General features: G+C 38.0%; 3 protein-coding genes across 5 annotated transcripts in view; all 3 read right to left on the bottom strand.

Annotated features, from left to right (window-relative positions):
- cpm (carboxypeptidase M) overlaps positions 1-3,603 on the bottom strand; it is a 41,347-nt gene extending 37,744 nt beyond the window's left edge. The window contains 2 exon segments of the mRNA XM_051891372.1: positions 2,017-2,218; positions 3,399-3,603. Coding sequence (XP_051747332.1) covers positions 2,017-2,182 — 166 coding nt within the window. The 5' untranslated portion in view covers positions 2,183-2,218; positions 3,399-3,603.
- A 4,640-nt stretch (positions 3,604-8,243) lies between these two features.
- On the bottom strand, positions 8,244-12,160 carry LOC127511043 (USP6 N-terminal-like protein). Its single transcript, XM_051891373.1, has one exon. The coding sequence runs from the start codon at positions 11,842-11,844 to the stop codon at positions 10,729-10,731; it is 1,116 nt and encodes a 371-aa protein (XP_051747333.1). The 5' UTR covers positions 11,845-12,160; the 3' UTR covers positions 8,244-10,728.
- usp6nl (USP6 N-terminal like) overlaps positions 12,064-23,030 on the bottom strand; it is a 32,835-nt gene continuing 21,868 nt past the window's right edge. Inside the window, exons 6-15 of one of the 3 annotated variants that reach the window (XM_051891371.1) lie at positions 19,496-19,603; positions 18,937-19,046; positions 17,106-17,154; positions 16,744-16,864; positions 15,752-15,846; positions 14,705-14,770; positions 14,492-14,591; positions 14,009-14,161; positions 13,668-13,728; positions 12,064-12,149 (exon numbers count right to left, since the gene is read on the bottom strand). In XM_051891371.1, coding sequence (XP_051747331.1) covers positions 12,146-12,149; positions 13,668-13,728; positions 14,009-14,161; positions 14,492-14,591; positions 14,705-14,770; positions 15,752-15,846; positions 16,744-16,864; positions 17,106-17,154; positions 18,937-19,046; positions 19,496-19,603 — 867 coding nt within the window. In that variant the 3' untranslated portion in view covers positions 12,064-12,145. The other 2 variants (XM_051891369.1, XM_051891368.1) reach the window with 2 other exon arrangements.

Here is a 23,030-nt window from a genome sequence, read left to right as displayed (position 1 = left end):
ACATCCCCAGACAATACAGCCTGCTTCAAAACGTTCTTTCAGTATGGCCGCATAGGCGTAGAAAAAGACCTTTGAAGCATGGCACTGAAGCTACCCAAGATCCTTTTGTTGGGGTAATAGAGTAAAACTGGCTGGTCTTTCCAAGCACCTGAGCAGAACCATGGGAAACTAGCGTTCAAGTGAGTTGTGTTATCTCACTGGATTTTGTCGCTGATATGAACCGCTTTGCTACACTTCAACTGTTTTGGTATTTGGCGCTTAGAAACTACAAGACGTGAAGTTCGGTCAGAGGCCAAGATCCTTATCAAATGTTGTGTCTAAAGTCACTAAATTAACAAAACAGTTTCTGTGATGTGAAAGAGAGATTAAATGAATTTTAACATTATTAAATTACAAGTAGGCTATATCACCCTAAGATGAGTCACTCTTATGAGGATTGAAAGCATTGTGGTTTCAATATGCATGAATGCTCCTGGAATTGCAATAAAACTATGAGGCCTTCACACACCTGGTCATTTCATGCGTTTTCTCTGATCGGATAGTTATCCGATCATGAAAAGACCAGGTGTAAATGCCCTCCAAAATGCATTCGGGACGGATTTAAATCTGATCACTAAAACCACTTCAGGAGGTGGTCTGGGACGCATTCCAGGCAAAACTGAACAAGTCTAAATGCAATGAAAAGTGTTTCAGAGCAACATGCTATGTAGAATGTACTAACTGCAATTTTTTTGTGCGAAACTCGATCAACTAAAACCTGTCGCCAAAGCTACTTGAAGGCAAGACTCCAAGGTTAGTAAAAAAGCAAACGCTATCTCACTACCAATTCGTATGTATTTCACGAGGTGGCTAAATTGTACAAATTCGTACGACCTCAAATTCATACGATTTGTCTACGGTTAGGTTTAGGGGCGGGGTTAGGGGCAGGTCATTCGTACGAATTTATACGAATTTAGCAAATTGTAAAATACGTATAATTTAGCAAAAAACGTATTCTTACGAGTGAGGTCGTAAGAATTTGTACGGATTAGCCACCTTGTAAAATACGTACAAATTGTCGTGAGATTGAGTTGGGTAAGCAGGTAAGGAGACCAGAGGCCATTTTTTTGAATGGGTGTCAATGGAAGAGAGGCTTCACTACACTGAATAAACTGCTTTTGTGGGAAAACAGCTTATTTAATACACATTTGTTTTGGACTGATCTATTTTTAGAGTTTACACTGAAAAAAAAAAAATGCTGTTTTATAAGAGAAATCACAGACAATTGCATGACAGGTAGGATTCAGTTTGCGGCACTTCTCATTGATTTCTATGATATCCGCAAACAGTGATGATTGTCGCGCAACTATGAGCAAAATTTAAAAACGTCAAGGCTGTAATGTGATTGGTTGTCAAGGTACACATGATCCAAGCTGGACATTACGTTTTCTCCAATAGTAGAGCCAAGGCCATTTGAAGGCAAGCCTGCAATGTTAGCAAATGAAAGCGTAACCTCCTTCTAACGCTGTGTTATGCTTTCTACAATGGTCGAGCCACGGACCCTCATATCTCCCAAAAATAAGACCATCTCTGCTGTAAATCTTAACCTAAATCTTAAACAAAAGCGTGCCAAAAATTTTGCGTGACCACAGCAAAATAAACAGACTGACATGCAGACGATGCAAACAGTGAAAAATCCCAGTGCTGAGGTACTGTATATCAGGCTAATCAAATTAGATGATTGTTTTATGAACACATACATATGTATTTGGCTCACTGTACTGCTGCTTGTAGATTCATAAAAATATTTGTTGCACAATAAGCTCTCTGATGGACGGCCAGGCAATAAGTTTGAACCTGCTGCATGCAACTGTCACCATATGCCTGCCCTCAAACTATACAAGACTGTGTTCTCTCTTCTGCAGGAACACATATGGACAGAGAAGAATTTAACTTACAGAAGACAAATATAGAAAAAATATTTATAGAAAAATATTGTCATTGTGTTTGTGTTTAATGCTGCATCACAGCTGTTACCTTCAACAGACTGGCCGATACTGTGTAGATGTGTGATCTCAGGATACGTCCTGCTGATGTTTTTCAGGTACTGCTCCGTTTCCACGCTGTTATGATAGCGAAACTCCAGACCATGAATGGATGACAGCCAGGACCATAAATACAGGCAGAGCGTGAAGACCAACATCCTTTCAGCCAACACAATAGAAAATTGCAGGAACCTCTTTTAGAAACAAAAACAGAGATGACATTGATGTGATGTGCCCTTATTATCCCAGTTACTATTGTCTGTCAAACACGGATACCACATATTTTTAATGTCATTCAAAGACTTCAATAAATAAAACATTTAATATAATCAATATAATCTATACCGACCATGTAACTTCAGTACTATAGCATTAATATCATACCATAGTACCACCACAGTAATTTTTGTAAGTACATTTATTCATTGCATGAGTCACAGATAGATAGACAGACAGACAGACAGATCAACTGACAGACAGACAGACAGACAGATCAATTGACAGACAGACAGACAGACAGATCAACTGACAGACAGACAGACAGATCAATTGACAGACAGACAGGAACACAGACGGACAGACAGATCAATTCACAGACAGACAGATCAACTGACAGACAGACAGATCAATTGACAGACAGACAGACACAGACAGACAGACGGACAGACAGGAACACAGATGGATGGACAGACAGACAGATCAATTGACAGACAGACGGACAGACAGACAGACAGATCAGCTGACAGACAGACGGACAGACAGACAGATCGATCTGCTGACAGACAGACGGACAGACAGACAGATCAACTGACAGACAGACAGACATGGTTATGATCATGTTTTGGACATGAACACATACTGTATCTAAAATGTCAGCAGTAATGTAATACGCGTTAAACTCTGTTAAGTCACAAGTTATGTTTGTTTTTAAGTATTTAGATATTTCTGTTTTTCCAGTAGGGCACTGTATTATTTCTAAATAAACTAAAATAAATATTGCTGTGGCCAAAACAAGCACCTATTATGCCAAAAAAAGCTGCCTAGGTAGCCATCTCTTACAAAAATGTACTGTGGTGGAACCATGATACAGTTATGGCATCACTGTATACATAATATTTTACATATCATAACATTTTAAAAGAATATCCTCGTATTAATATTGTACTGGGCATGTTTGATGTTTAATTTCTACTTAATGTAAGTTGTCTGATACAAATATCCTACCCAAACAGTATGTGTAGCATAAATAGTGAACTATCAACAAATAAAATGGGTTTACAAAAAAGAGAGACAAACTGCAGCACTTCGTAAAGGTATTCACTAACAAAAGTTTACACGTTGTCCTTAATATTAATGACAGTAAATGAGCTTTACCTCTTGTGCGTTGGTTGTTCTCCGGCACCGTTTAAGACCTTCTCCTGTTTGTTTAGTTACTCTGCTGTCATTATAACATCTCAAATAATGTTAACAAAGTTCATGCGTACTCCTCCTGTTCGTGTCATTGATGAAATGAAGGTGTCTTGCTCCATACCGCAGTGAGTTCAACTGACCCCAGCCTCACTCCTGTGTTGTTTGGAGCAGCTGTAGTGACTAGTGAGGGGAGGCGGAGCGCTTCTACACACACGTGGACGCGCGCGCAAACACACACTGAATCAGTGACACTTTAATCTAACTTATTTTTATTTATTTTTTGTAAAACACTCAGCGATGGTGTTCAGTGAACTATTGTATTCATTTAAAATGTACATTGTACGCGTACAATTCGGCAGTCGGTACAGAGACAGGAGAAACACTTTGCATATTCCATTATTGCATGACATCTTGACCAATCAGGATTCTTGACAAATTTCAATATTCTATTATTGACTTTAAAAAAAAAATGACATAGAGATGTCAGACTTATAAATTATGGGAAAAGTTCACCCATAGTTGGATATAACATCTGCATGGTTAAAAATGGGTTTTAAGAATTATATGAACATCATAGTGTTAACAACCATACCAAAAATGTACATTCATTTAACCACTACGACAAACATGTTTGCATATGCAAATACCAAGAAAGCAACACAAAGAAGAAAGAAAAGGAAATGGCTTGCAGTCATATCATTTCGTTTCAGATGTGGAACTTCTTTAACACTAATAAGAAGATCTCTTGAATTTTGCTGTCAAATTCAAGGTGTAGCAGAGTCCCTCGGGGCGACTGTACACCCAGTTAAATGGCATACCTGTTTCTGCAAGCTCATTCTTTACTGCTGAGTTTACCCTCACCTATACTGTATAATTATGCATAGTGAATAGACCGCTAGAAATACATGTGATCTATTGTCCAAAAGATCACGTAAATCAATCACAAAGTAGTTGGAAATGAACTAAGACACATTTGCATTTCCTCATTATTCTTTATAATGATCTAAAAAGGTCATTTAGCTTGGTCCAGTTCAGGATTCTAGGATAACAAACTTCAAAGGTCTTAAGAGCTCTCTGGAAGAAAAAGGTCATTTTTCAACAAACTTAAACTAGACCTATCCATTTTTTTAAAAAAAAACAGTGACACAAGTATTTGCTGTTTTTTCCAATAACACAGGGTGGCCTGCATTCCAGCCTCCTATACACAAACTTAATTACACAAGTAAACATAAACATAAGTGATGCCATCATACATGAGTCATGTCTAAGGTAGGATTACTGTTCTCTAAAAAACACTCCAAAAATGGTTAATAGTAGCTTACCATTTAGGTGCTGTCAAATGCACTGTTTTTCAGGTAAGGTTACATTAACCAAATTCTGTGGGCAAAAAGTTGATTATCTATTCTTAGTAGTGTAGTGATTTTTGAAGAACACCTCAAACAGAAGTCACTTTCAAACCATTTAGCTTTCTGTGTGTCAACACACCAAATTTGATTTTCAAATTTTCTAACGCAAATTTTCGAGAGGATTCATATTGAAATTAGGCTACTGGATTTTGCCGGTGAGAATTCAATGAACAACAGTAAATGTGACCGCACTTTTCAGCGAATTTTTGCGGGCCGTTTCAATCGGAATTGATGTGAGTTGGAACTTTGCGTGAGGGCGAAACATTTCCCCATGCAGATTTTGCAATGGCTTCAAGTTAGTCACTCAAATTTGGCATGTTGACCAACAGAAATCTGGTTGGTTTGAAAGTGACTTCTGTGTGAGCAGTGCCGAATACGATCACCGTGATTTTGCCAAGATATACGTTCACACTGCAGGTAAATGTGGCCCAAATCAGATTTTTTTTTTTTTGCCCACATGTAACTCGTATCTGTTTTCCCCATGACAGTGTGAACAGTATAAACAACATGGAATCTGATCTCTTCAATTCCACTTCCATATGTGGTACTAAATCCGATACAGGTCAGAACGTCAGATGTTTTGTAATGTGTCATATCGGAATTCATGCGATTTTTTTTCACGTCACTCGAGATGTCACGATTCTGCACTCATGGGAGTCTATTCAAAGATTTTACATACTCAACGTTATCAAAACAGTTGTGAAAGGTAGTCAGTAGAAGGACAGTGATGTGTAAGAACTCGTAGGCTAAGTATTACAGAGACAGCTCTATAATACATGCAAAACATGAGGACTCATATCATAAAAGTTTCAAAACTGCTCTCTTTTGTCATATCATCTTTATTTTTATTGCCTTGCACATAATTTTCGCCGCGTAATCCCTTACTTTAATGCCCTCTGTGTTTACTTCCGTATGACAGGCTAAGTATGACTGTGTGTGTTGTCAAGTCCGTGATTTTCCTGCAGAATTGGGTTACTTTTTCACTATTGCTGCGAGTTGTTTTGCAACTTTTGCAACAACGGGTTGTACCGCACTTACGCAATATTTAACCCCACGGAACGTGATTGAGCTAGTTTTGGACTAGTTTTGAGAAGCAATTGAGTGGAGTTTGTAGTAAAAACCTGGCAACCCCGTTTGTATCGTTCTTTTGCGCATTCAGGTCAGTTCAGAACCATGATCTGTTAACACTGGAAATCTGATATTGGCCACATTTAAAACAACAATGTAAACAGCTACAAAAAAAAAAAAAGTTTTTGAGCAAAAATCGGATTTGAGCATTAAGGCTCACAGTGTGAACGTAGCTTAAGACATTTCTGGATCAACATATTTTGTTGATTCCTGGAACAACATGTCTGAAAATGTATCCCTAAAATCAGAGGGAAATGATAGGTGAATAACACTGATGTAGAAACACCTAAACCTGGTTGTAAGCCTAAACTTGACATAAACTGTAAACTTGTCCATCAAATCAGATTGGTTGATTGGAATGTTGTTTCAGGATCAACAAATATGTTGATCCAGTTGTAGCTATTTGGTGAAATGCCGTTCACCGCAGAATACATTGCTACAATAGACTCTTTTTTTTGGCCGGAAAATTTTCACACCTTTAATCTTAGTAATTCTAACTAAATGTATAGTTTTTCTGAAATGCGTATGTGCAAAAGATGCTGTCAGGATACCAGGTTGTTGCTATAGGGTGTTCTGGATGGTTGCATAAAGTTCAAGACGCTACTTTCTAGATATGGCTCACTCCTTGAAGGAGAATTTTTAACTCGTATGAGTTTAACTGTAGGTTAAGGTGCGTTTCAGATGATTCTTGAGTAACTTGTTTGCTTGCACCATCTTAAAACACTGTAAAGAGGAAATCTATCTCCATTCAAGCCCATAATTCCAGTCTCAATGTAAACCCCCACATAATAGCTCTTGCACATCATTAGTCATGACAGCTGCAATCTAGTCTCATATTGTACTTCATGTATGAAACCTTGAGAGAGTGTGTTCATGCATGCGGACATCTGTGCTTAGACGTCTGAAGGTTTTGACTGGTACGTGTCTGTACACATCTACATCTGATGAGAGGTTTCTAGGTACGTGAGTATATACTGTACAAGTACCAAGAGTGTGTGTAAAAAAAAAAAAAAAAAGGCAAATAAAAAAAATTGTCATTTATATCAATGGTACCTATAAAGTATCATATTTGTAAAAGATCTTGAAGAAAATTCTTGAAAAAGTAACATTTTTGTTTGAAAGGAGAAAGAAAAAAAAGCTAAAACTAGCTTGGTCTAGTTGAGAGACCAGTTAGACCAGCTTAAACCAGTTCAGATCAACAAACCACCTTAGGCTGACTAAAGCGGTTTCCTACAGCTGGGTTTTTCTCTGTATTTGGCCCGTGGTCGACTCATTTTTAGGTCAGTCTTTATAAACAATGGGTCACATCAACAAATTTGACAGCATAAATCAACAGATCAAGCCTCAAGTCAACGCTGACAGGACGGCCATAAATTATGTCATTCTAAACACTCAACAACAAATAGTTTCCAGTGACCTAAAGGCTCCTCTAGTCATCTCCTCTTTGTTTGTTCCAGGAAAAAAGGTTGACACACTCAGTTTAATTTCAACACAAGGCAACACTTATGTTTCGGTTCTTACGCCAGAGAGAAGTTCGATTTTCTGGCTTTTCAAGATGTGGCAGTAGATTGTTTTCATACTAAATGAGATGCACAGCTGGAGAATTAACTCAAAACATTTTCCACATCAATGTTTGGAGACAAAGAGGTCACAGGGACTGAAAACAACAGTCAAGGCTGTTTTTATCATGAGAAAATGAACATCAACCACTCTCATTATCAAAGCAGTATTTGCTCAGGTTGTCTGCTGTTTTCAACACAATGTAGTGTTTCGGAAATAACTATGAGAAGTTTCCAAATTTATCTGTAAGTGTATCTGGGGAATTGAACCCATGAAGGGTTATAGTTCTAACTTTTGAGTTTTTTAAAAGCTTTTATCTTAAACGTGAAAGGTTTTTAATGAACAACCAAAATGTCATCAGGGCCTGCATATTAATGTCTTTTCTGACATTTATTCAATGACAAAAGTGTCAATAGTCATATAAAATGAAGATTAAACATTTAGACTGAGCATCATTTTTGATCCCGTACCACCCTTACCTACTGCTTCATGAATTGTTAAGTTTGAAAGTGATCTCTTGTATCAAATTGCACAATGTGTTCAAGCAGAGGGAGACATCTGGTGGTTGTAACAAGTACGTACTGTACATCCAAATATTTTGCAGTACCTAGAATTGAAGGAGATCTTACATATTACATTCATTAAACAATTCGAGATGCCAGAACACAATGACATATTTCATACTGTCACACACACAAACAAAACAGCTGCCACATTATTTTTTTTAAATCACCCCATGTTGTTTTATTAGAGAAGGGGAAATCTGATAATCAAGTTGCATTTAGTAGTTTAACAAAGAAATAATGTTCAGTCCAACAATCTGAACTGGAATGCTCGGTCAAAATGTGTACTAAACCAGTTTATATACTGAAATGACAGACCTGGAAGAAAAAAAAAAAAAAGACAATTGGGGCTAGAGCAGAGAATAAATTAGTTTGCTTGTCCATGAATAAGACATTTTTTTTTTTTTTTTTTTTTTGATAGCAGATGGCATCAGAAAGGGATACATTAGGAGTGTGTGTTGCGTGGAGTGTTGTGAAAGCTGTTTGGTCCGGTCATTATGGTATATTATGAAATAATCAATCTGCTACATATTCAGTAGCAAATATATTGGTATGTAAAATTAAAGGGTTGGTTCACCCAAAAATGAAAATTCTGTCATTAGTTACTCACCCTCATGTCGTTCCACACCCGTAAGACCTTCAGTCATCTTCAGAACACAAATTAAGATATTTTTGATAAAATCTGTGAGCCTTCTGGCCTCCAAAAGACTTTAACACAATAACCACTTTCAACGCCCAGAACGGTAGTAAAGACATCCGTAAAATAGTCCACGTGACTACAGTGGTTCAAACTTAATGTTATGAAGAGACACACTTTTTTTGTGCACAAAAACCAAACAAAAATAACTTTATTCAACAATTTCTTCTCTTCCATGTCGGTCTTCTACGCTGATCATGTAGTAAACACAGTGCAGCACTTCCGGGTTCTACGTCAGAGACAGGGGCCAATAATGTGTCAGCTTTCTGACGTAGAACCTGGAAGCACTGCCCTGTGTCTACAACATAAAAAGCGCAGGAGACTGACAGGAAGGAGAAGAAATTGTTGAATGAAGTCGTTATTTTTGTTTTGTTTTTACGCACAAAAAGTATTCTCGTCGCTTCATAAAATTAAGGTTGAATCACTGTAGTCACATGGACTATTTTAACAATGTCTTTACTACCTTTCTGGGCATTGAAAGTGGTAATTGTGTTGCAGTCTATCGGAGACCAGAAGGCTTACGCATTTCATCAAAAATATCTTAATTTGTGTTTCGAAGATGAACAAAGGTCTTACGGGTTTGGAACGACATGAACGTGAGTAACTAATGACAGAATTTTCATTTTTGGGTTAACTAACCCTTTAAAATGAATCTGTCAAATAAGTTTGTAGTGTTGCCATGCCATGCCAAAAGTTCACTCAAAAACAGGTCAATGGGTTAGGAGCTTAATCTTGTTTCCTAAATAAGATTAGGAAATAGTACGGTCTGAAAAAATGATCAATAGATCTGTAGAGATTCAATGAGTTGATTGTTTTATAATGTGTAAAACCTGTGCTTTTTGTGAAATTTGAATTTGATAATCTTGCTGCTATAAAAAAGGTCCATTATTAGAAGAATTCCACTGAGTAACAGCACAGGTACAACCAACTTAACACTGCAGCTGCATGCTATAACAAACTAGCAGCCATATTATTGAATTCAAACAGAGTTTTCAGTAACAAATTGCATAACTTGCATTGGGCATCACATACATTTATTAGATGAATTTGGGTAAATTGGGCCACTTTGACTATCAAAAGGGGCCCAGTTTACTTTATTTCACCCTATGTTACAGAGTTATCTGCTAGTGACAATAACACAATGTTGTAATGTATCTGCTGGAAATATCCAGGGAAGCTTTCATAATTTTAACAAACTCTAGTATCAATCGGTTTGATCAGTTATTTTATGTTTTAACCTTGAACTGAAAATATAAGATCTACTTTGCTGGTCAGTGCCTAACAGATTTTGAGAACGCACATACCCCCTAAACTTCCCTTTCAAATTAAAATTAAATATCTGCATTTTTATATATAACCTCAAAAACAAGCCTTACAAACAAGGTTTTTACTTTCATATGAACACTGTAGTGATGCATTGAAATATTCTGTCCAACAGCAACTATTTTCGCTGTTTTAGTTGTTCATAATTATACATACTGTATCTAACCTACACAAATCTTTCTTCTTAAAAAATATATTCACAATCAAGGAATAAAGTATCCTCTAAAGTATGTGTTTATGTTTGAAATGCATTAAAAAAATAGATGATAATAGATCAGTAACAGAGTTTGTCCATAAACATCCATTTAAATATCTCAGTGTACTGATTACACAAACAACAAAAACCTCTCTTTGCACATTTAAGCTCTGTTATATAACTCACATCGGCAGTTAATGATTATTTTACGGACAAAAAACAAAAGTAAAATTCTTCAGTCAGTCTTTGATCAGTACAAATGCCTGAAACTGGCAATCCTTGTTTGGTAAGACTTGCCAGACAAACAAACGAACAACCAAATAAACAAAACAGAATGCAAAAACATTAAACCAACACAAAACTGCTTGCTAGCCATCACTCGTACAGTGTATCCCTCTATTTCGGTCTCTGTCTGTCCCTCTCAGAGCAGCATGGACTCCTGCATTGCAAAGGCCTCCTGCGCCTGCCTGTAGTGTGCTCCTCCGAACAGCGGGTGGGGGAGCTGTTGCCTGCCGGAGTGCTCTTGGTAGGGTCCTCTGAAATGGTGCACAGCGTCCGAGATATTTGCAGGGGCAAAGTTAAACTCCTGAACGGGGTGAACGGGAGACAGCTGAGCTTTCTGGAAGCTGGGAGATCGTGGTAGTCCCACAGGAGATCGCGGAGGCCCTGTCTCCATGTCCCCATACCAGCCCTCTCTCCGTCTGTGTCCCTCATAACGTAGTTCTGTGGGCGGGTAAGCAGGAGACCCCACCAATCGGGTGGGCTGTCTCATGTAATACCCGCTCTCGTTAACACTGTCTATCTGGGATGAAAGCTCAGCCGGAGCAACCCTGAGAGGGGGCATGTTTGGCGGTGGCCGTCGGTGGGTTAAGTAGCTGTTGTTCATCAGAGTTTTCTCTGGCGAAGGGTTAGATGAGCCACGTCCCGTAGTTGCGTAAATTTGCTCAGCGTACGGCTGGCTGTATAGTCTATCCTCTGGCCGAGAATCCAAAACGTAGGGAGTGTAGACAGGCGTAATGCCAGGTGGATAGTGCAGAGGTGCACGAGGTTCTGGTTTGGATTGCATCATGTTCTGTTTGGGCACTCTAAATGGAGAAACACTGGTTCCACCACTAGGAGGACGGGTGGGACTGCCTTGTCTCAAAGAAGGTCCGACGTATGGTCGGGATGAGGGGCGAGAAGGTGGTTTCTCCAGCTCTATAATCTCCATAACCTCTCCGTCTGGTCCCGGGACATTGTCATATTGCGAGGCATTGGAAGCGCGGTTGGAGCCTGGAGCAAATGCGCGAGAACGGGGGCGGCGCTGTGTCCCAGCGGCCTCCTCTGGAGTTGGGGAGCTGGGCGAGGGTGGAACACCCATATTTAGACTCGACTGGCTTTCCCGAAGTGCTGCAGCCTTGACTGCTTCCAGTTTGCCTTCGGAAGGCTTGACCCAGCGAGGCTTGTCTCTGCGCATGCTGGATCTAGCATTGGAGTTGTGATTTGTCTGGTTCTGGGTCAGCGCCTTCCCACCAGCTGTTGCACTGTTGTTGGGCATGTGGGTTGGGACCCTCTCCTTTTGAGTGTCTACACCCCGTCTATCCCTCTCTGGATGAGGCACCTTGTCCAGTGAGCTGGGTGGCCGACTCTCTTGGTACCTCTCTGGTGTTCCATCAGTGATGGGACCAGACTCTGCTCGTTTACTGATGCTTGCGGCAGGGCTCGGACCACGAGGGGGTAGACCCTCACCCGTCTGTCCGACCGGCTGCCCGTTAGCCACATGATTGGTTGCTGCTGCCGCCAATCCTGGAGGCTCAGGGGGGAGTTGACCTAATGGTTTCTTAGGAAACTCATCCTCCTTACCTGCACGGGTGATAGCAGATCAGCCAATCAGAGCCAACATCAACACAGAAATGTCAGGTATTAAAGACCCCAAGAAATCAAAACAGATCAAAATATTGACGACGACTCTTACGCCCAGGGGCATATACAAATTTATGAACAAAAAAATGCTCTGTAGAATAAAAATGTCCACTGGAAAGCAAATTGCATTTCATGGAGTCTTTAAACCATACAATATAAACACACACTGAAGTGCAACAGTCATGCAGCTGAATGTCTTTTTAGAAGAACCAAACTGCCAAATAAAGCAAGAGTTACAGTTAGCACTTCATTCAAATAAAAACAAACCACAAACATCCATGGCTGGTGTCAAATCAAAGCTCAGATTGGGAACACTGAAGATTCAAGAAGCTAAAAAAATACAAATAAAAATATTAACACAACACTTACAGTTCAAGCCTGACTGTGAACATAAAAACCATGTGGAGAAAGGATGTGTTAGGTACGTTTTGGAACACACAGCATGTGCACGATATTCAAGTTCGCAGTGAAGGAAACTGAAGAAAACGTCAAGGGAATGATGAACGTTTACACACAGATACTGATGGTTGGGGCGGTTCTTGGTGTGCGTTGAGAAGGGGCTGTGAGGAACGGAAACGTCAAATACAGACAAACCTGTGAACACCTCCAAAGGTGCTAGTTTATCATACTTTGGTTCCAAAATTAAGATTTGCCAAGCACCAAATGCAGGTTACAGGCCAAAGAGCATGTATTTTTTAAATCAAGAATAATTGTGTCTTCTTTGCTAATGTTCCCATTAAGTTATGAAAACATTATTTCTGAATGTTGGAGATGTTCCCTGTTAGCTGGGAGACTTGACTCAGAATTGATTCTAATAGTTTGTTGTCAGCACATTGCTAAGGTAATGATGAAATACAAATATCTGTTGCAATGCATTCTGGGATTCTGGGACTTTTCCAAGAAAGACACGTGCCTTAGAATTTAGCCAAAATTTGGTATCTTAGAAGGCAGCATGACGCCGTTGCCTACCTTTTGAAACAGTCTTTGTGTTGGAAGTGCAACTATGATGAGGTAGGTAGCTCATATATATACATTTATACATATCTTAATTTGTTTGCTGGTGTGGCAAAAAGTTAATTTTGGACACTTTCCATCTACTGAGCAGAATCATCTTTCATCGGACAATAATAATAATAATAAAATATATAATTCCCTCTGTGTATGACATAAAAATAAATAAATAAAAACTTGTGTTTTTTATACATTTAAGGTAACCATATTCCTTATAACTGTCCTTTTACATGTTTCTAGCATATAGTATGCCACAACAAATTTTTGTGACATTCCCGTAACAAAGGTTTTGATTAAACGAAACCCCCCAAAAATGTTTTGTTGAAGAACCCAGGTTTTGTGTGAGACAGAGAAACAAACGAGGGGAGAGGGACGTGTGTGTATAGGGGTAGACGAACGAATGGTTGGTTGATTGACAGATAAAGTAGTCAGTGCGTTTTTGCCCACCGGTTGGTTTTGTAGGAGGGTTGGCGCCCTCCTTTCCCAGACCCACTAGTGTAAGCAGAGGCTATGTTTGAAGCGAAAGGGAGAGAATGCAGATTAGACAAACAGTACATAGTAGCAGTGGATGAGTGTGTGTGTGTGTGTGTGTGTGTGCGTGTGTGTGCGTGTGTGTGTGTGTGTGTGTGTGTGTGTGCAAGAGATAAAGGAAAAGATAAAGTAGATAAGAGTCAGAGATAGATTACCAGGAGACAGTGTGTGCAACAGGATGTTTCCCTCTATGGGTGGTGACACACAGCCATACATTTTATGATTTGCCATGATTTCAGTGTGTGTGTTTAAAGTACCTGGAGGTGGCAGCTCCAATTTAGATCGTCTGAGCTCAGACATGGAGTTTTGAAGCTGCTCTATCACAAAGTCGTCCTCAAAAAAGAAATCCTTTGACAGAGTCACCTGCAGAAACTTCACCAGATCCTCCATGGACAACTTCAAGAGGGTCTCTAACACGCAAACACACACAAACGGCAGAGAGAACACTAGTGGGTTACAACTAGAATGTGACATGTTCAAATTCTTTGAATCCTGGATGACACTAATTATAGGTAATTATTATAACTATTGTCTGTTATGATTAAGTCCTTTCACGGTTTATTTTGCACGTTGTCCCTTACATAGATCAATCATTTTAGTTTATTCATGAATATTTGAATCATTTTTAGCTTTTATTATGGTTTTTAGGGAGATTTTTCAGGTTTAGCTAACATCTGGAAGCAATTTTGTCCACAAAGTTAAGTACAGACACACAAATTCACAACACACACAGTCATTACTTTTATGTAGTTTCAGGATGGTGTAGGACATCGCAGTCAAAACCCGCTCTCCTTCCAAAATATAAATGTCCCATATTCTCAGCGTAAGTGTAAACGGAGTCTATTCAAAACACATATAAATGCACTCCAATCAGAGGGGTTTCACAAATAATATTACAACAGAAAACAATAATATGCTCTGATTTAATGAAATAATGTTTTAAGTGTCCATACCCGATCCAAGAAACACTGAAAGAACCATTTCATAGTGTACAGGCTGGTGAACACCTCTTGGTTATCCTGTAGAGGGCAGCAAAGTTACAGTTATTGTCAAGAGAATAGCAACAAAAGATGGATAAAAACATTTTATGCATGCACACACAAGCTACACACTAGTGTATTACAACACTGCACAGCGTATACTTCTTCAAATAGTATGAGGAAAAGTACACAATGTGTAACCATTACCATTTCAAAAAGTAGTAAGTTACACATTTGTGTGTTTTGTGTGTGGCTTTTTTCTAAAATCCTACTTTGTAAAAAAAACAAACAAACAAATAATTAAAGGGGAAAAAATGCTACCAGTCATTGCAATCCAGTATTACATGCTGTGTGTGATCTTTGGTTGTATACAGCACCATTTCTAGTCCTTAAATGTAGGTCATTCAGGTACATGAATCCCATGCATATAGAAGATTCATATATTGTGCACAGTGTATGTACTGCAAAAATAGTGCAAGTACTATGGTTGTATAGTGTTACAGTATATGGCCATATGTTCACACACACTTGAAAGAGTGAAGCTTATCCTTCTCTTTTATCCTCTTTCTAATCCTCCCACATCAAAGGCTGACTTTCACACACAAATAATTGATTAATTCATCCCTCTATCTATCTCTTTATTAATTAATATTGCCTTTTATTAATTACTATGCCCTTTAATGAATACCCGTTGGCATTTCTTTGTGAATTCTCTGTTACATGAGCACTCAGGGTTGGCCAGCTGCTCGGGTTTACTTCAGAAAAGGCACCAATACACTGACAAATAGAGAACATAATATAGGCCAAAAATAAGCCTGCATATGAAGCTTTTCAGCCATTGTGAAAAGTTAATATAGGACACAAAGCATTTATCAGGATAAAATTAATACCTACATTAACAAATCAGTATGACATGCAACTATCTGATAAATAACTGTACCATGGTAGCACCACAATATGTCACATTTTGATTTGTCACATGTAGTACATGATGTTTTGGGGGTGTTTTTTCTGTCTTACTAGATGTTGTTTGAGCTTAGGCATCATCTTCTGCAGTATACGGTCATGATGCTCTTGGAAGCGCATGAGTTTAGGGAACCCTGGTACAAAGAAACCTAGAAAAACACAACGACATTTTTCAATTTGGTACAGAAATTGTATGTGAAGTGCTTGTTTAGAATATACAGTATTGAATTAATAAATAAACATGAAATGAGTTTGCTTCAGGACACTGATTTTACATTGGACATCCAGTGGTGACTGAACACAGTACCAAAATTTAATCATAGGGGGAAAAAAGTAAAACAAAAATGTTTTAATATTATTATGAATTAGATAAGCCTAAATGTATCATTATCTAATTCATTGATTTATTTTAGATATTTTATTTATTATTATTTATTATTTATAATATATATTTATAATAATATATATTTATAATAGATATTTATTTATTTTTAATTTATAATATATATATATATATATATATATCTATCTATCAGTTCTTTGAAAAAAAATACATGAATAAAAATCAATAATAATAATAATAAATTATTTATTTATTTATTTTAGATTTGTTTCAGATATTTAATTGTATTATTGCAGGCTGTTTGGATTATCTTGAATTCAAAATAAACATAAAAATTAAAATAAATAAATATTATTATTATTAATATTTATAATTTATTTTAGATATTTATTTATTTTAAAATTGCTGGCTGTTTGGATTATCTTGAATTTAAGTGGACGCACAGTTTTTTGAGAAAAAAACAAAAACAAAATTAAAATTCCTACTACTACTACTAAAACAAATAAAATTAAAATTATTACTACTACTACTACTACTAATAATGTCAAGCATTTTCTCTTCCATTACAAACATATTTTGCCATCTTACATATGCACTATTTTATGATGATGATTATGATTATTATGATTATGATTATTGTCAATGCTACTCAACGCCAGTTGAGTGCCACTGTTCTAGAGTGGGTAAAAGTGTGTGCATGTACCGTGCATGGCATGTCTCTGTCCAGACAGCAGCTTAACCAGTGCCCAGAAAGCATCTTCCTCATTCATATAGATGAGTAACAGAGCAGTGATCTGACTCATGCCCTGACAATAGCCCACCTCCTATGCACACGCACACGCACACACGCACACGCACACGCACACACACACACACACACACACAATAAGAGAGAGAATCCACAGTGTGCGACTTCTTTCCACACATAAATCAAGTGGAAACACGTACTCAAATATTATTGCTGAGACAGCAATTTAATACATTTAATATATTAATATTGGTACATAACTGAAATCAACATAGCTATTTTTAAAAAGGGGGTATTTGTGAGTATATTTGACTCACCGTGTTATAAACGGAGTATGCTGTAAGCACATGAAACAGATCCTGCTGTCTGAAACACAGCACACAAAACAATCATATACACATCCTGCATTCTGCTTTTCAATTTTATATGTCATGGATCATTAAGTTTTAGCACATTTTTGCATGTCCTGTTCTTTCCCTCTCTCATTGTCTAATTTCCTGTCCGTTTTTCTGTCTTGTGGATGTCTAAGGCCACACTGTGAAAATGATCTGACCCTTTCAAATCTCCACAGGTAAATGTCACATCAGTCAATATGAGCGCTTTAGCCCTGTCACAATTCAATACACCAATAACTCGAAGAGAAACGGTGGGGTGTGGGCGTCTCTCTCTCGCTCCATTGCGCTCTCAACTTTTCCGATTCACATGCTGGTTAAATGTAGCAGTTTTATGGCCATGAGAAATGGAAGCACCTCCGAGGAGAAATAAAAAATGTATTTTACACCGGCAGATTAAAGCCCTACATAAAAAAAGGTCTCCATCAGCAAAGCACTTCAGTATGAAAGCCTGCTAAAACACGACAATGTATGCAAAATTTGCAATAAAATGGTTGGATACTTGAATTAATTATTCAGAATTGAAATGAAAAGAAACAAAATGTCTGGATACTTGATTATATGAAAAAAAAAAAAAAAAAAAAAAAAAAAAACCCCACAATGTTTGGCTACTTGAATAACTTGTTTAGAAGCAAAACAAAACAAAAAGGAAAAACAAAACAAATATGTTCAGATAATTGAATAACTTGTTCAGAATAAAACAAACAAAAACATTTAGGCTATGTTTAGACTGTCAGTCCAAATGAAATGCGTTTTTTTTTTTTTTTTTTAATCTGTTTTGAGCTACATTCATATGTGGTTTGAAATCATATTCAAATAGCATTTCTGGAAATCTGTTTCAGTCTGACCACTCTGATTGGATTTTGTGTGGTTTATGCCACTTTCTCATGTCACATAAAACATAAACATGTCAGACATTGTTATAGAAAACATGCTGAATCAGTGGTTCGGAGCATGTATCAAACTGCCAAAGTCACGTGATTTCAGTAAACGAGTCTTCGTTACGTCATAAGTGTTTTGAAACGTTTCGAAATTTCAATGGTTCACGTGACTTTGGCAGTTTGATAGACGCTCCGAACCACTGATTCAAAACAAAAGATTTGTAAAGCTTGGAAGCTTCATGAAGCAGTGTTTTGAAATCACCCATCACTAGATATTGTTGAATAAAGTCGTTATTTTGTTTTTTTGGTGCACAAAAAGTATTCTCGTCGCTTCATAACATTAAGGTTGAACTAAAGTCACATGAACTGTTTTAAATGTTTTAGTAGCTTTCTGGGCATCTGAAAGTGTTATCTTGCTGGCAATGGAGGCTTCACGGAGCCATCGGATTTTATCAAAAATATATTAATTTGTGTTCCGAAGATGAACAAAGGTCTTACAGGTGTGGAACGACATGAGGGTGAGCAATTAATGACAGAATTTTCATTTTTCGGGGAACTAACCCTTTAAGTCTAGTGATCATCTTGAGCTTTATGCGCCAAAGGGCCTGGGAGCCTCAGTGATCAGCTTGTAGAAGGATCTAAGTACCCGATAGTGGGAAGCTTGGACTGTTTGTGCCAAGGGGCCTAGATTGTCTATTGGTCAGCTTATACAGTGGAGGAATTAGCAGTCAGTTCAAGCTATATTCACAGTTAGGCCAAGGGGCCCTAGTGGTAAGCTGGCATTACATGAATTGAGGGCCCGTCGTAGCATGAAACACTAAAACTTCCTGTGTATTTGTGTGTATATTTCTGTTGATGTGTGTTTGGATGCTTACTTGACATCATAACGGTGCATGAACATGATATGATCTCTATATGTACGATTCACATCCAGATCAATCTGACGGACATCTGGAGACAAACCCCTTGCTCTGATCTTCAGTTTCTGGAGAAAGAAAGAGACAGGGCATTGAGTTCATAATAAATATTAACTAGCAGTGAATTATAGTCAGCACTCTGCAGAGACCGCAGCATGATTTTTGCCACACACACAAACAGCTCCAGTTAAAGGAGAATACAGCCTGCAGATCATGTTTTCTGTCCACTTGTATGCTGCAGGGCTTTAGTAAAGCTGCTATTGTCCAGTTGGGGTGATGTTTCCCTCTGCGGTGTGTGTGTGTCAAACCACATAAGAGTTACAGTGAAAACCTCAGGGGCTGGCTATTTTAGAAAGTCATATTTAAGTAAAGAGTTTGTGATTGCCTCACACACACACACACACACACACACACACACACACACACACACACACACACACACACACACACACTTCTGTGGAATAAACTAGCTCTGAAGAAAGCCATGACTATGCTGGAATGGAGAAACTGTGTTCACCTCATAGAAGTCCTTCTTCTCTTCTTTGATTTTAGGGACGTCGAGCAGAAGACACCAAACCTGACCTCTGAGCTGCAGTGGAATTCCCTTATAGATTCTCCTCACCAACTACACACACACACGGACAAAACAAGATAAGAATTTAAGAAATCTCTAAACCTCAACCGTGTAAGTGTACACTTTGTAGACATTTTCTAAATAAATAAATACATTTTAGTTTCAAGGTAAAAAGTTCACTACCATTCAGAAGTATGAGGTCAGTAAGATTTATGCTCACCAAGGCTGCATTTATTTGATCAAAAATACAGTAAAAATAGCAACATTGTGAAATATTAGTAACATTTAACACTTTAACACTTTTCTATTTGAATATAGCCTATTTTAAAATCTAATTTATTCCTATGATGCAAAGCATCATTTCAGCATCATTACTTGAGTCTTCAGTGTCACATGATCCTTCAGAAATCCCCCCCCCATCAAGCTGCTTAATAAAGTTCAATGCTTTTTCTCGATTATGTCACGCCAGATGTACCACCCACTTCTGAGTTCATACCCCACCCAAAATATCACAATTAATTTGATTTCTAAAAGTTTAAAACATGTTCATCAAGTCACTGCAAACATGAATTTCATTGTTAATATATTTTTACCTTATTTATTTATTATAAGAAAATTGTCATGTCATTGACTCTCTGCAATCTGGAATATAGACAACTCATCAGAGACAAATGACTTTGTTGTCATGGTTAGAAGTAGACCCAGACAGAATTTGCAGACTTTCCACATTTTCTGTGCTGATTTTGGGAGAATTTTAGGTAGGAATGGATTTAATTATGATGAAATATGTTAAACTGAACTGTGAGATTTAGCAGAAAGCATGCTAAAAATATGAAAAATATTGAAAAAACAAAACAAACAAACAATCAAACAAACAAGGTGAAGGGTATATAATATATAAAACTATTCGATGTGGACACAGATACTGCTGTCCTGGTTATTAGGACACCCTCAATAACCATAATCCCGCTGTCTAAACACATTCAATACCAGTGTAATAGAACACATCTGTGTGTCTGTCTCTCACAGGTAATTGTGCAGTCAGTAAAGATTAAACTCCCATCAGAGGGCAGATTAAAAGCTCAAAAGCAAAACGCTGAAACCACAAAAGCTAATGGCCGGCGTGAATCGTCTCTCAGCTACAATTAAACTCACCCGCTGGAAGAGAGAGAGAGAGAGAGAGAGAGAGAGAGAGAGAGAGAGAGAGAGAGAGAGAGAGAGAGAGAGAGAGAGATGTACGACTGTGGTGGGGGTTGAGAGGTGAAAGAGAGGAATGAACACTCTTCAGTTTCCTGCACTCATCTGTCCACATTACTGCCGCTAAGTGATTTCCTGAACGTCTCTTCCGCCCTCAGGGCCCATCCATGTGTGTGTGTGTGTATGTGTGTGTGTGTGTGAACTGATGGCTGCTGAGTAGTTCACTTACAGTAATGGTAACGACGATATTAATAATCTTCAGGAGGCTCTTGAGGAGCTGATTATTGACAGACAGCAGTGGGCACATATCCCACAGCCACAAACCCGACGAGTATATATGTGTGTGCATTTCTGCCTCTAATCTTGGTGAAATGAGGCGATTAAGACTGTTTGTTTATTTGAATAAAACAAGACATTACAAATCGGCAGGTGTCTGTGTGTGTTTGCTTATGTGTTTAAGTGTATTTGTTGACGGGGGATTGGCTTTGTAATTGCAGATGAAGTCAATGACTCCATCTGTTCTACACACACAAAAAAAACAAAAAAAACACTTTGAACGAGATGTCTTTGGAGTGAGTGCAGTACGATGAAATCAGAACCAAAACAAACATGCAGATCGATACTATATAGCAGGGTTTCCTAAAGTGAATTGATTAAAAACTAATAATTACATTATACAAATGAAAACCTGAAATGAACAAATGGAAAAATGTTAAAATAAACAGTCAAAACACTTACTAAAGTCAAATGACCATTAACTGACATCAGAAAACTGTGAACATGCAAGCTAGCTTTGAAAGCATAAGATCCCACCCTCCCTTCAGAGCGCTCTCCAAAGCCACGCCTCCTCCAAAACACATGAACGTGCACAGCCAGAGAAGAGTCTGCAATGCGTCACGAGAGATGGTGTTAAATTACCTCATGTCTCAAAGCACATAACGTTAAATAACGTAAACAACTTAAACTGCTGCAGATTCTTTTGGGCGTTGACAGTGTTGCCATATAAACACATAAATCCGAGTCTGAGGACGTGAACCGTTTCAAGTAAAACTTCACGTATTGTCATTTCTTAATTAAAGTAATTACAACGTAGTGTGAACGCAGCATAAGCTCGTTGTTTTGGTTCAGGAGGAACTGTAAAAGGTGGCTGCTGTTTGTTAGTGGTGCTCCGTGACTGTCTACAACTCTGCATAGTGTCATGGAACATGCTGATGTCTGTGCGAGCGGGGTGCGTGGAGGTATGCAAATATATATGTTGACAGGCAGGTAAGACATCCTATCATTGGATTCGAGGTGAATGCAATGATTGGACGAACATATTTTGACCCTGAGACTTCCACAGAAAATGTATGTACATTTTGTAATATTTAGACCACGTCTATTATTGATTGCTATCAGGATGTGAAGAGAGTTTCAACCAGTATAACGTAAGTATACAACCAGTGTAAGTGTTTATGAAAAACATTGCCTACCCTACCTTTTATATAAAATCTCACAGGGTACTTCAAATACATATTTTAGGTCAAATAGGTTCGGCTGACAAAAATGTTTGAGAATCCCTGCTATATAGGATTATAAAACTAGACAATCTACCTACAGTATAGTCAACATAATGGACAGTTTAATAACACAACTAAACATAAAACACAAATGATTAAACAATGCTTATGTGGATGAATTTTTCGCAACAATTTAAGAAAATCAGTTGTGCATTTTAAATCTTCAAAATGACGCAGGACAGATACTGAAAAACAGCAAAAAAAAAAAAAAAAAAAAAATACTGCAGAGGGAACGTGAATGATAGCATGAGGTAGACAGCTGAAGATCAAACAGGATGTGAACTAGGTGGGACTTGTCTGGAATTATACACACGTGATGTCACCCGATCTATCCCGTATGCATTTCATTCCTTAGTCGGCAGAGGAAGAACATGATGGGTACTGACCTTGCAACACAGATTATAGGAAATAAAATTTCAAAATCACTTCAGACTATCAGACAGTACCCATCATGTTCTTCCTCTGCCGAATAAAAAATGGAGTGCATATAGAATAGATCGGGTGACATCACAGGTGTATCATTCCAGACAAGTCCCAGACAAGTCCCACCTGGTTCATGTCCTGTTTGATCTTCAGCTGTCTATATTCTGGCCAACATGCAAATCTAGATCACCAGATCATTTCCATTGTTGACAGAATAATCCCTATGACTGTAATCTCAAGCAAAATAATCTTGTTTTCGGTTTGAAATAAGATTATTTTTCTTACTCTATTGGCAGATT

Source organism: Ctenopharyngodon idella, chromosome 4 (genome assembly GCF_019924925.1).
Source record: "Ctenopharyngodon idella isolate HZGC_01 chromosome 4, HZGC01, whole genome shotgun sequence".
Lineage (NCBI taxonomy): Eukaryota > Metazoa > Chordata > Actinopteri > Cypriniformes > Xenocyprididae > Ctenopharyngodon > Ctenopharyngodon idella.
The sequence above is the reverse complement of the archived record's forward strand: the minus strand, read 5'-3'. Positions and strand labels throughout refer to the sequence as shown.